This window comes from Macaca thibetana, chromosome 5 (assembly GCF_024542745.1).
Source record: "Macaca thibetana thibetana isolate TM-01 chromosome 5, ASM2454274v1, whole genome shotgun sequence".
NCBI classification, from domain to species: Eukaryota; Metazoa; Chordata; class Mammalia; order Primates; family Cercopithecidae; genus Macaca; species Macaca thibetana.
Genome location: NC_065582.1, coordinates 171,356,189 through 171,370,626, shown reverse-complemented (window position 1 = coordinate 171,370,626; position 14,438 = coordinate 171,356,189). Strand labels below are relative to the sequence as shown.

Here is a 14,438-nt window from a genome sequence, read left to right as displayed (position 1 = left end):
GGATTATCTCATTAACTCCTCCCAACAACCCAGTGCGGTCAACTCCTACCATACCCATTTTACAGATGTGAGCCGGCAAAGGGAAGTAGCTTATCCAATCCAGCTAGTAAATAGTAGAGCTGAGATTCAAACCTGGGTAGTCTGGTTGCAACAACTGCACCTTTAACCACAATGTTTTACTGCTCCTCAAAGAGAATGTTTCTTATTCTAGTTTGTTGCTTTTTTGCTTTTCTAAGGGCTTCCCAGAGTCCCAGATCTTGACTACCTAACCACTATCATTTTCTGCCATCTTCCTTTTCTACAGTTACCAGTTGATCTTAGAAACCTAGACCCCCTTATTTCTCTGTACCACTAAATCATCACATGTACAACCTCCAGACTTAGGCCTGCCTTCTGGAGGTCATGAGGTGCTAATTTGTGAAATGCTACATCCTTGGTTTCTCATGATACTTTCTTAGACAAACCTCACACTGATATCATTTATGTATGTGTCTGTCCCCTGAGCTAAACTATAAACTCCCTGAGGACAGAGATATCTTCTGTCTCTTAGACACTTCTAAATTCCCTGGAATGACTCATGGCACTTGTTCAAAAATTTAATAATGGTCTCATTATGCAATAAAATGCATTTGGGATCTAAACATAGCTATCATTTATAAAGAGAACTTAAAGTAAGGTATTAAATAAAATAAAGAGGAAAGAATTTTCAAATGATGCCTCTTCAGATCAAACCAAAAATATTGGTAATCTAGTGAATATTGAAAATCTCCAAGGCATGCGATAACAATACTTCATCTCCTCAGTGTGGAACTTGTGATTTGTGTTAACACAGAAAGACTTTAAATGTATTTGTTGCTAACTAGAACAGCAGTGTACTTTGCTATGTTTATAATAATTTAGTCCATGAGAACTGCCTTTATTTTCTTACCTTCAAAGGTGACTATTTGTTGAAGGATGCATAGTTTTAATACGAATTTTTTAAGTACTTAATTAAAGTCAGATCTGCCTAAAGAGAACAAAATCAAGTAAACCTCTCAAAACAGGTTGACATCCTATTGTCTTTACATTTGCATTTGTATTTAGTTTTCTGTACTTGTTTCAAAATATGGTAGCTATCAAATTGAATATACAATCACTGTGCATTATTAATTTCTTTTGCAAACAAACACACCTAACTTTTTAATATATACTCATGTGTTATTATATGTTGCAGACAAACGAGAAAATTCCGTGATGCTGAACAAGAAAAAGATCGAACATTGCTTAAGACCATCATAAAAGTTTGGAAAGAGATGAAATCCCTTCGAGAGTTCCAGAGATTTACAAATACTCCCTTGAAACTTGTTTTGAGAAAGTAGGCTTTTTTGAAAAATTATTTTATTGGGATATATCACACATCAAGAAAAATGTATAAAACTTGGATACAGTTTTAAAAGTAATTACAGATAAATATGCATATAACCACTTCCCAGGTTAAGAAATAGAACATTTCGTTCCTGAGCAGCCCCTCCCAAATGGCATCCTCCTCAATCCCCAAAATAACAACTACCTGGACTTTTGTGATCATTGTTTTCTTGTCTTTATAGTTTTGCCAACTATGTGCAATCCCTAAGAATATATAGTTTAATATTGCTTGTATTTGACTTCTACATACCTGAAAGTATGTTGTGTGTATTCTTTAGTGAATATATACATGTTTCTTTTCTTCAGTACTGTGTTTGTGAGATTCATCTACTTGACAGCACATGGCTGTAGTTAGATTTCTTTGCTTTATAATACTTCGTTATACAAATATAGCCAAACTTGTCCATTTCCGTTGATGGGCATTTGAGTTTATTCCATTTTTCAACTGTTACAGAAACCACTTCTGTAGGAATTTTTGTACTTGTCTTTTAGGGTACATGTGCCCAAGATTTCATTTCAACTTTACATTGCTGATTCCAAACATATTCCAGAAGTTGTGCTGATTCATGCCTTCACGGGGGTTCTCATAGGTCCATATCACCCATATCATGCCGATTACTTGGTGGTGTTAATTAACATTTTGCCAACCTGCTGACATGTTTTAATTTATATTTTCCTGACTACTCATGAAGGTGAGCATTTTTTTGTACATGCACTGACTATCTGGATTTCCACTTTTGTGAGGTGTCTGTTCAAGGCTTTGGTCACTTTTTGGACTGGATTATTTATCTTGTTATCTTTTTTGGTAATTTGGAGGCATTCTGCGTATAACATGGGAATTTGTTAGTAGCATGTATTGCACATATCCTCTCCTACTCGTTAGTTGTCTGTTTACTCTCTTTTTGTTGCTTTTTGATGGATAGAAATTCTTAACTTTAAAAAGATAAAATACATTCGTTTTTTTCTTTTACTATTGGTGCTTTTTGTATGCTTCTTAAGAAATTCTTCCCCTGAGTCATGTAGATATTCCATGATATTGTCTCCTATAACCTTTATAGTTTTAGCTTTCACATTTCATCTTTAATTCATTTGGAATTGACCTTCATTTGTGGTGTGGAGAAAGTAAGCTTTGATAATATTTCTGCTACCTAATTCACTAGACTTTTATATATGCTTCAGAGTACAGTTTATCACAACACAACCATGTTCTGTGTGTTAATGCAAGAGCATCTATGCTGCTGGTGTTGGTCCCTTTCTGATTGTTTCACCTGGATAAGTGTTGTGCCTATATACTGACACAAATAGTAACAAATTTGGGCAGTTATCTGACATATTGCTTTGAAAACAGCCATAGTACAACCAAAGATAGCTGCAAATTGTGATTTTTCTTTGGCTGTAATTACAAAATCGAGAAAAAAAGAAAAGGTAGTTTTCAGGACAAGTATAAGACTGTGTGATCTTTGAGACTAGAGACCCTGTTGTCGTTGTATATCTGGTTTCTACCAGAGCACCTCCCGCTTAGTATCTGCTCAGTTAATGTTGGTTAACAATAGTAACAAATTTAGGCAGTTATCTGATATATTGCTTTGAAAACAGCCATATTTTAGCCAAAGATAACTGCAAATTGTGATTTTTCTTTAGCTGTAATTATAAAATTGAAAAAAAATGTTAGTTTTCAGGACAAGTATTTAAGACTGTGTGATCTTTGAAAGCAGGGGCCCTATTGTCATTGTATATCTGGTCCCTACCAGAGCACCTGCCACTTAGTATCTGCTCAGTTAATATTGGTTGACAAATTCAAATATGCTACCTCACAAAATAATGGCTGTCTCCTAGAAATTGCAGTGTTTGTGCTTTCGAATTCCATCTCCTAGGCTGAGCCTCCCACAGAAGCAGTACAGAAATCCTTGCCAGATTATTTTCTCTCTCCCTCCCTCCCATCATCCCTGCTGCTAACTCTCCCTCCATCCCTCCCCTCTTTCTTTTTGAGTTTATAGGGTAAACTAAATTACAGGCATTTTACTCATGAGGTCATAACACTCCTTCCCCTGATAAGTAGCTATCTTCCAAAACCCTTTTCTCACGTTCTTGATTCATCTAGCCACCTTATGAGAAAGCATAGTTTTTCCCACACACACAAACTATTCAAGTTTATTCATGCTTTTGAATAGCAATGAGAAAAGTGAATGGTTTTCTGTATATCAGAGATGGGACATAATTTTGAGGCCAAATTCCCCCGATGTTTATAAATTTTGGGTACCACTGTGCATCCAAAGTGATTTATTTGGTAGTCATCCTAGAGAGCTGTAAGAGCTTGTGCCTTGGGGGACTGTAAATTGCTTAAACTCCAGGCAACATGTGTCCATAAGCAAATATCTGTCAGCTCTATGCACTTGTCTAGGTTTTTGTAAAATGGATTACGAAGCTTAACTGCTTTGGGGAAAATAGTGCAGTCAGTATTCGGCACCATCTCCAAAGTGCTGGGTGGGATGGATGCAGTCACTGCACATTTGCCGCCGCCCACCAGGAGAGCCATGCTGTTCATCAACATGTTAAGGGCTCTGAAAAGATGACCAGCAAGGAACATTTCACACTTATTTAATCCAGCATTGATACGGACACAATATCTTTTCCTGGTGGGACATCTCACAGAACTAATGTCCTACAGAACACACTGTGGGAAACAGAACTGGGCTGATCTCCTGGTGGAGTGTAAGCAAAATCATCAAAGAAAAACCCAAATCTTCCATCCAAAGTCAAAAAAGTAGTTTCACCATCGTTCTCAGCAAACTGTCACAAGGACAGAAAACCAAACACTACATGTTCTCACTCATAGGTGGGAACTGAACAATGAGAACACTTGGACACAGGGCGCGGAACATCACACACTGGGGCCTGTCGGCAGGTGAGGGGCTGTCGGCAGGTGAGGGGCTAAGGGAGGGATAGCATTAAGAGAAATACCTAATGTAAATGACGAGTTGATGGGTACAGCAAACCAACATGGCACATGTATACATATGTAACAAACCTGCACGTTGTGCACATGTACCCTAGAACTTAAAGTGGTTTCAGGGACTCAGTAGCAACAAAATGAAGCAGTTCCTCAGAGACCTGAAGAAGTAATAAAATAACTAATGAAATTTCCACCACTATCAGTTGAGAACTTACAGGCCCCGTGTCAGCACACCACACAGATCATTTAACGAAGAGAGGCATGGCTGCTTAGTGTTCAGGGGGTTGGGCTCATATTCAGCCCTTCCACTCACCAGCTGTGTGTTCTTGGGCAACTTACTTAACTTCTATGGGCCTCTGTCACCTCATGTATAAGAGGTGGATAATAACAGCATCTGCCTTACAGGATTGTGAGTTTACATGTGTGATATTTTTAGAAGAGGAACTGGCACATGGCAAGTTCAATAGAAGTATTTGCTGTTATTATTGCTCTCTTAATTTCCAGAAATAACCAAGGGACTACAAATTATTTTAAAGGGAAAAAGTTGACCAGAAAGCAGATGAAGAAGCATATGAAGCAGAAATTCAAGCTGAAATAAGTGAACTGTTGGAAGAGCATACGGAGGAGTACGCACAGAAGATGGAAGAGTACAGAACGTCGTTACACCAGTGGAAGGCCTGGAGGAAAGCGCAAGTGTGTAAACAAACACTCAGCCTGGAATAGGGCTGGCCAGGAAGGGTCTGGGAGGACAGCCTCCAGTACAGGAGTGGGGAAACCAGACTGGCAGACTAGGGTATCCTGTGGCTCCCTCTGTCTCTTCCCCTGTCCCCTGGCTAAGGGATAAAAGGATGAATGAATTGACTGGCTAATGCATTTGCTTAAAAAGCCACCCAGTTGATTGATACCAGAGCCAGCTTTGTCCATAGAGAATGCTATGGTAGCACTCTGTGACTATTTAAGTAATAATGTAGTAATCACTAATGCTTGTGTCCAGCACTGTGCTGAGTATCTTACATGCATTATTCCATTAAATGTAGGGATTGATGCTCTGGAGTTTCCTTCAGAAAATTATATAACTTTATGGACATGACCCTACAAAACTGAGTCCAAGGGCAACAAATAATAGATCAGGTGGACCTGCAATGCTCATTGTGCTTACATGCCTTATTTTAATATTTCAAGATGTGTCCTTAGCCTTGAAAACCAAAATTAATGATCACATGAATACTTACCATTTTTTAAGCTCTTTCTAGGGACTAGGCTATATGGTAAATGCTTTTTAGGCATTTTAACAGTCTCATTTCAACAGCCCTGGGAGATACTTCCTGGGCTCCATTCTGTAGATGAAAAAACTGAGGCACAGAGAGGTCAGGTGGCTTAGTGACCTGCCTGATTACACACATCTGTTTGAAATGGGGCTGGGGTTTGCATCCAGGTCCATCTGGCTCTGAAGACTGTGCTCTTAAATGAAATTCCAAAATTCCTGTTTGATGTCATGTTGCCTCAAACCCAACAGAGGGCCAAGAAGAAGAAAAGGAAACAAGCAGCAGAAGATCATCCCGATGATGAGATTGAGGAGCCACATCCTGAGGAGGACCTTGTGAAGCCCACCCCTCCGGAGCCCACTGATCGGGCAGTGATAGAGCATGAGGTGAGGGAGAGAGCAGCCCAGAGCAGGAGGAGGCCTTGGGAGCCCACGCTGGTTCCAGAGCTAAGCCTGGCGGGAAGTGTAACACCCAGTGATCAGTGCCCCAGGTGAGTGGATGCTCTGACCATAAATGAGGCTGACATCTGATACACATGTTCATGTGGGCACATGCACACTATGGGGAGTGTACACTTACCGACCTACTTTAGCATCAGGAGAATCATCAACTCTGAATGAATATTAGGCTGAACCACATGAAATTGCTGACATTTGCCCACTTTAGGTGATTTCATTGATTCACCTACCTCATGCATGTGCACTGGCCACTCAGGAGCGCGCTGGAAAGCTCCCTGTAGGAGAAGCATCCCAGTTGCAAATCTCTGCCTGCTCTTCACAGTGGCTGGCTGTGTGGCTTTTGATTTGAGTCCCTTATCTGTAACCTCAATGAGTCTTCAGTCCACTGGTAGCATGTCCCACCTTTCTGGCACAGGCATGGATGCCTCTCCTTGCCCCTTCCTTGATTTCAGCTTGTCTCCTTGAAGACCCCCCAAAACACTGTGGGTGTGCCCTATAGCTTGTATTTAAGTCAGGCCATCTGAAGCATACCCTCCAGATTTGATAAAAATACATGTCTAGTCATTCTTACTTGAGAAACATCACTTGATTTATATACATTTGTATATATAATAAATCCATAAACATACATTTATAAGTTCATCATCTTTTTTAAAATTATAACATAATAAAAATATTTTTATATTTCCTATTTATTCTTTCCTTCACTGTATAGCCATGGTTCTCAAAGTATAGCCCTGGAATCAGCAGCATCAGCATCACTGAGGACTTGTTAGAAACACAAACTCAGGCCAGGCATGGTGGCTCATGCCTATAACTTCAGCACTTTGAGAGGCCAAGGTGGGAGGATCGCTTGAGGCCAGGAGTTAGAGACCAGCCTGGGGAACAAAATGAGACCTCGCCTCTATTGAATAAATAAATACCCCAAACATTTTTAATACCTCACGTTGAAATAAATATGTTTAAGAAAGGTTAATAAAAACTAGCCAGACAATTATTTAAAGGCAACCAACTAAACAGAAATTTTAAAAATAATTTTAAAAAAGAAAGAAATGCAAACTCGCAAGTTCTACCTGAGACTTATTGAACCTGAAACCCTGAGGTGGGGCCCAGAAAACTGTCCTCACAAGGTCTCCAAGTGATTCTGATGCATGTTATGGTATATCATCATTAATTAAAGGGAGTCCATTAAAATCATCAATACCACAAAATCCCAGACTTAATTCTCTAGTACACAGAAGATCTATTGTGAATACAGGGACTATTGTACACTGGAATCTTCAATATCCCAACGTGAAAAATGAGAATTCAAATGAAGTCAGTCAGCCTCTGAGTTCATTAAAATGTGGGAGTTAATTAGGATGTCATTATAAGACTTCTGACAGTCTTGGTTTCAAACTTCTGCTAATGTTCTAATGTTTATTTTCAAATTATAGCTTTTTGTGCATTTTCATGTGTTCTCTCAACTTCACATATTAAGATGTTATACATAAACTATTCCCCTGTACTAAGTAAGCTGTTTTCAAGGCACAAGTACCATACCCTATAATTTTGACATGAACGTTCAAAATATGTGATGACAGAGCATGCTTTCTAAAAGGAAAATTTGGGCTTGATTTGGTAATCTTTTATGAGTGGAGTCTAAGTCTGGGGTGTCTTGGATACTTCTTGCAAATTTGCTGTGAAGTATCCTTTATTAAAAAAATGCTGAAGTAATTTGAGCTATTTCATCTAGAATAAGTCTAAATTACAGACTTGTAAAAAGTTAAAACTACCACCCCCTTTAATGAGTAGAGAATTTCTGTTTGGAATGATGAAAAAGTTCTGAAGATGGATAGTGGTGATGGTTACACAACATAGTAATTGTACATAATGCCACTGAAACATACACTTAAAAATGGTTGAGGTGATAAACATTATGTTATGTTATATATATTTACCACAATGGAACAATTTTTAATAAACTACCACCCCCAAAAAAACCTGAGCTTGTTTCAAATTTTGATGCCCTAACCTTTTGCTTTCCTTAATTAGCTTGAATTGCTATTGACTTAACCAATAACTGGCATTTTTTGGTGGATGTCTGTACACATATATACAATAAAATTAAAGACCAATGTGAGGTTGTTTTTTTTTTTTTTTTTTTTTTTTTGAGACGGAGTCTTGCTCTGTCATCCAGGCTGGAGTGCAGTGGCACGACCTCAGCTCACTGCAAGCTCCACCTCCCATGTTCATGCCATTCTCCTGCCTCAGCCTCCCAAGTAGCTGGGACTACAAGCGCCCGCCACCACGCCTGGCTAATTTTTTGTATTTTTAGTAGAGACGGGGTTTCACCATGTTAGCCAGGATGGTCTCTATCTCCTGACCCCGTGGTTCGCCTGCCTCAGCCTCCCAAAGTGCTGGGATTACAGGCGTGAGCCACCGCGCCCAGCAGGTTGTTTTTTTTTTTTTTTTAACTTTCTGAGTCAGATTATCTTTAAAAATAAGGAACATTTATTAATACTCTGCATCTATTGAACATTCACTTACTGTCTGAAAACACTGAGAAAAACTTGGTATCTCGGAAAAGTGAACTTGATCTAACTGCTACAATATGCTGCTGTATTTTTAGAATAAAACTTCTTACCCAAATATAAATCATTATTATCCCCTATGTCTTGAATTTATTCCAGTTAACAAGGAATATATGAACTTAAAACTTTGGGACACAAATGTAAAGCTTGCTTGAAAAACCTGAGGAGACTGTAGTACAACGATGAATGGACTCTAGTTCTTAAATCCTCTGTGCCCTTTTCAGTGTCTGTTAATGGCTTCTCCATAAATTCCACGTTACTTTGCAAGACCTGTGGCTCCTCTGGTTAAATGAGGGCTGACATGACTGGGAGAGTTGCCTGCAGTGTGCCTTGTTCTGTTCAGTTCTTATTTATCATATATTTTGGTGATCTTAGTAAATGATTACTAACTCCAACTGTGAATGATCTCCTTTTGCAGAGCGGAGGTCTCGAGAAGGGAGGATGTAAAGAAGCGCTCAGTGTACTTAAAAGTGCTCTTCAACAACAAGGAGGTGTCCAGGACAGTCAGTCGGCCACTAGGAGCAGACTTCCGAGTTCACTTTGGGCAGATTTTCAATTTGCAAATAGTCAACTGGCCGGAGAGTTTAACACTTCAGGTACACATTTTAATTACAGTCACTGGCCAGGCACTGTGGCTCATGCCTGTACTTTGGGAGGCCAAGGTGGGCAGATCACTTGAGGCCAAGAGTTCGAGACCAGCCTGGCCACATGGCAAAAACCACATCTGTACTGTAAATACAAAAAAAAAATTAGCCCAGCCTGGCGGCGGGCGCCTGTAATCCCAGCTTCTCGGGAGGCTGAAGCAGGAGAATCTCTTGAACCCAGGAGGTGGAGGTTGTACTGAGCTGAGATCACGCCACTGCACTCCAGCCTGGGCAACAGAGTATGACTCTGTCTCAAAACAATAGTAATAATAATTAATATTATTATAGTTACTGCCCCAATAACTTTTTGTTCATTACAGGTGTGAAATGATTTTAAATCATCCATTGGTTATACATACGTCTTGACAGAGTCTCAAGCCTCTTCCTTGGCACATCTGTTCTTAAAGTCTTAGAAGAAAGAGATCTGTTCCCCAACTCACCTACTGAAAATGCTGGCAGAATAACTCTGGCCACAGTGCTCTGGAGTGTCTGCCTTGAGATGGAAGAGGGGTGCTGAAGGGGGTGGGGCACAGGGAAATCTCCAGCTCATTCATTGAAGACATATTTCAATATCACCCTCTACAGGGACTCTAGCGTCATATAACAGAGAAATCAATTACGCCACAATCATGGGAGGTTATAATGTCGGAAAGATACAGGTGCTAGGATTCCCCCCACAAATTAATAAATCTTCCCACTAGCCTAAATCCCACCATTAGCAACATATTTATTTGAGTTTATTTTAGTTTCCTGGGGAAACTAAACTATAACAAGGAACCACTAACTTGGTAGCTTCAAAACAACAGAAATGTATTTGTTCACAGTTCTGGAGGGCTAAAGTCTGAAATCGAGGTGTCAGTAGGGCCATACTACCTCCAAAAGCTCTAGAGGAGTATCTTTCCCTGCCTCATCCAGCTCTTCCTGGCACTTAGAGTTCCTTGGTTTGTGTTAGCATAACTCCAATCTCTGCTTCCATCTTCACATAGCCTTCTCTGTGTCTCTCTCTGTGGGTCCTCTTTTGTCACTTATAAGAACACTCTTATTGGATTTAGGGCCCACCCTAATCTAATATGATCTTATCTTCATCCTTAACTAATGACATCTGCAAAGACCTCATTTCCAAATTAGGTTCACATTCTGAGTTTCTGGGTGGACATCAATATGTGGAGGATGCTATTTAACCCATCATAGTGTCTTCAGTCTTGCTTGTTCTTTCGGTGACTCTTCTCCCACAATGCTAACGGGTCTCTCTTATAATCCTAACAGGCTTGTTAACAAGGATTGCAACTTTGTGGCATGCATGCCCTTGTTTCCCCACCACCACCCAGGCAGAAATCACAGATCCTCATCCTTCACTCAGGCAGAAATGTCTCACTCCCCTCCACCACCCTTGCCAGAAAGCAATAATTGATGGTGCTATTTTTGTTGTGTTTTCCCACTGAGCCCGAATATAATTTTAGAACTCTTCTCAATACAGTACTTCAGGCAGCCACTACCTATTCCTAGTGAGTATAACTGACAAAGTCTGCAGGTACCATCACTGCTGTATAATTAATAAAATATTTACATACTTCTGTACTGACTGATAAATAGCTGCTGCCCTGACCTTCCCAGATGCCATCCTGGCCACATAAGCGCCACTTCAAAGATCCCCTGGACCTTCCCACAATTGACCAATTAAAGGGAATGGCTGACCAAGGCCAGTGCCTCCAGGGTCCTGTTCCCAAGCTGTGGTGGGCCGCTATTCTAATGAACCCAGGAGGTGGGTTCAATACTGTGTATAGTTCAGTATTTTGAATATCAAGCCCCGCCTAGACCTCAGTAGTTAAAAACCTTCTACGATCTGTAGAGGACATTCGCAACAGCTGGGATGTATTCTTTTGACAGTGGGAAGGAAGCACAGAACTGCATGGAAAGAGACGAGGTGGTGCCAAGAAATGGGAGGCAGAACCTGAAAGGGCTGGCACTGGACACCCAAGGTCAACCACCTTGGCTTAGAATTCCTCCAGAGCCTGTGGCAGTTTTGTCCTGTACCTTTTAATCTGTGATCTGGGGGTGGGTGAGGGCAGGGTGGTCCTCATTTACAAAGTGCCAAGCATCAAGACTCAAGCAAAATTCCTTTGCTATATTGATAACAGGATTGATATCTGCACAGCTGAAATTTTTTTCTTGAAATTTTAGAACTTTAGAATTTGGTTTAGTCTTGTCACTCGTATAACTCTTTAAAATGCCATCTAATTTTTTTTAATGTCTGTGTATTCTGAAACTTGAAAAAAAAACCAAAATTTTTGGCTGCTAACTTAAACATAATATGGGTGAGAGGAGAAAGCAAGTATAAAATGGTTTTAGAAAGGGGATTGGAGTTGGAGGTTTGGTGAAAACCTGAGATTTTCTTAAGCCTGGAAATTCCCTTTCTGAATATCAAACGGGGAAAATAATTTCTATTAATGTTTACTTCTTTCTTGATGTATAACTCTGAATGAACACAAGAGAATGAAATGAGGTGATTTTGTCTGAACGTAAAAGTAGAGAGTTGCCCAACTCTGCACTGGAGAGCTGGGGCAGCCTTCAGATACGTGGTCACTGGACAGAGCCCCTGTGAGGTCCCTGCCCTCCCTGCGGGGTCCACGTTGACTCTCTATTCCATCTCCTCTGGAGCTTCTGCTGAGGCTGATGGCCTGGAACACTTGGTCACGTATTGCCTATGAATATATTCTGGATAATATTCTGGATAACTTTGCTTTTTGGTTTAAAAATTTATTTCATAGTATTGTCACATTGGTTTTTCAAAAATTATTTTGACTATGACATCCACAGCAAGCTAATATTCAAGGCAATAAGCAGGAGATAGTATTGGAGACTTTATTTACATTTTAGAATACATGTGAAATAAAATACTGTTGTGCTGTGCGAGACAGAAGATAGTCTCTCCCTCTAAAGTAATTCAGAACATTCAGAAGTGCCCATAGTGGGAGTGTGTTTCACAGGCTGCCTAGGTAGTCTGAGCTCTCACCATCAGTGGAGGCATGGCTGGGCACCTGCAGGAGGGGAGGCCTTCTCGCCTTCTCTCCCTTCTTTCTGACTCTGCCAGTGGGTGTCTCCTGGCCCACTTCCTCTCCTTCCTGCCTGCCTCACTACTGTCTTCTGCTCTCCCTTCTAGCTCTCTATCTGGTCTTCTCATGTTAATCTTGGTCTTCCTGATATCATCTTTTCCTTTGTAGGGGAGGAACAGGGAGGATGAATTGATGATGGATGTCAAACTAGGAGGCAGAACTCTGAATACTGACATCTTCACTATTGATGCCTGTAGAAAGGGAGGGACTCCTGTGGGCCCCTGCAGCTCCTCCTCTATTCAGGGCAGGTGACAGAGGAGCAGCAAGTGTGCTTCTGGAGTTTGTGTTTCTTTGCTTTCTTTTCTTTACTTTCTCAGTCAAGTTTTATTCATAGCTCACACAATGTTTTGTGTGCAGTAAGTCTTACTTTAAACTAAAAGTCTTCCTTTAAACTAAAAGACCCAAAGTTTGAGACCAGCCTTTGCAACATAGTGAGACCCCATCTCTACAAAAATTTTAAAAAATTAGCTGGGCATGGTGGTGCATACCTCTAGTCTCAGCTACTTAGGAGGCTGAGGTGGGAGGATTGCTTAAGCCTGGGAGTTTGAGGCTGCAGTAAGCCATGATCACACCACTGCACTCCAGCCGGGGAGACAGGGTGAGACCCTGTCTCAAAAAAAAAAAAAGTTGGCCCCAAGAGAAGGATGAGATTGGACTTCATGGGACAGGGGAGATGGAGCCAGGCCACAGTCCTTCCAGAAAGGTCTTGAAAATCTTGGCTTTGGAGGCCTTTCCAAAATAAATGTGTAGGGTTTTATAAAAAAAATTTGGCTTAGAAATTTAAAAAGCTTTGCCTTCATTTTTGTGTCATTCACATATGTAACTTTATCCTACATTCATCTTCTCAACACCAAAACAACTAGCAACAGTGGTGTAATATTGCTGGGTGCCTTTTACATTTTTTAACATTATCATATTTCCTTATTAGTCAATCCTGTTAATCGTTTATATTCCTGGCATGTGGATTGAGATAGGGAAATTCTCCTTTTAACCTACTTGGTGATGGCTCGACTTTCTCTTCTCAGGGCCTTTCCTAATTTCTCTGGCTGATCTGAGGAATAACTCCTCTATCGGAGGGGGAATAACAGTCATATCTGGAGAACTGTCCTTGTTTACCCTCGCCTACCTCATTTTGTGGTTGCTGTTGGTTCTTTATGGACCCAAGTCCAAAACAGATGTTTTCACATACATCTTACTTGCCATGCTTTTAAACTGGATGATAGCAAGTCAGATTGCTGATCCCAGAAAGCCCTGCTGTGTGCAGTTGGAAAGGTCAGGTGGTTGAGGGCCTGAAGGAAGCCAGGTGGCGGCTGCAGGGAGGACAGGTTACATGAGGCAAGAAGACAGGTGTGGTCATCTAAAGGTAAGACGAGGAGGGCTTGAATGAGACAGGGCCTGTGAAACTGGGAAATCTCTAGGAAATAATGTTTACTAAGTGTCTACTGCATGACCACAATATTTACATGTTGTCTCGTGTTATCCTGAAGAAAACCACGGGTACTAAATGGGAGAATTCCCATTAAAAAAAAAAATATTCCTTGCTTTATTTCTCTGACAAAACGACAGGTATAGAAACGTCTGCAGGGAAAAAACATGCTGATTCCATGCTGTCATTTTAGATGGAAAAAACAAAACATGTGATTACTTTTCTTTTGTTCCTTTACAATATTCTGTGATTTTTAAAAACTTTTTTTATTGATATGTAATAATTGTATGTATTTATGGGGTACATGTGGTATTTTGATACATACATAGAATGTATAATGATCAAATCAGGGTATTTAGAATATCTATTACCTCAAACATTTATCATTTGTGTTGCAAACATTTTAAATCTTCTCTTCTAGCTATTTGGAAACATACAGTAAATTATTGTTAACTATAGTAACCCTACTGTGCTATCAAACACTAGAACTTATTCCTTCTAACTATATTTCTATACCATTAATGAACCTCTCTTTATCCTCCTCCTCTCCCTCCTCCCTTCTCAGCCTTTGATAACCATCATTCTACTCTTTTCCTACATAA

General features: G+C 40.2%; 1 protein-coding gene across 3 annotated transcripts in view; it reads left to right on the top strand.

The window, feature by feature from the left end:
- Window positions 1-14,438, top strand: part of CC2D2A (coiled-coil and C2 domain containing 2A) — a 136,185-nt gene that overhangs the window by 67,981 nt on the left and 53,766 nt on the right. For all 3 annotated transcript variants that reach the window (XM_050791641.1, XM_050791642.1, XM_050791643.1), the window contains 4 exons: window positions 1,214-1,354; window positions 4,894-5,050; window positions 5,874-6,112; window positions 9,072-9,249. In XM_050791641.1, the coding sequence (XP_050647598.1) occupies window positions 1,214-1,354; window positions 4,894-5,050; window positions 5,874-6,112; window positions 9,072-9,249 (715 nt within the window). The remainder of the gene's footprint in view (window positions 1-1,213; window positions 1,355-4,893; window positions 5,051-5,873; window positions 6,113-9,071; window positions 9,250-14,438) is intronic.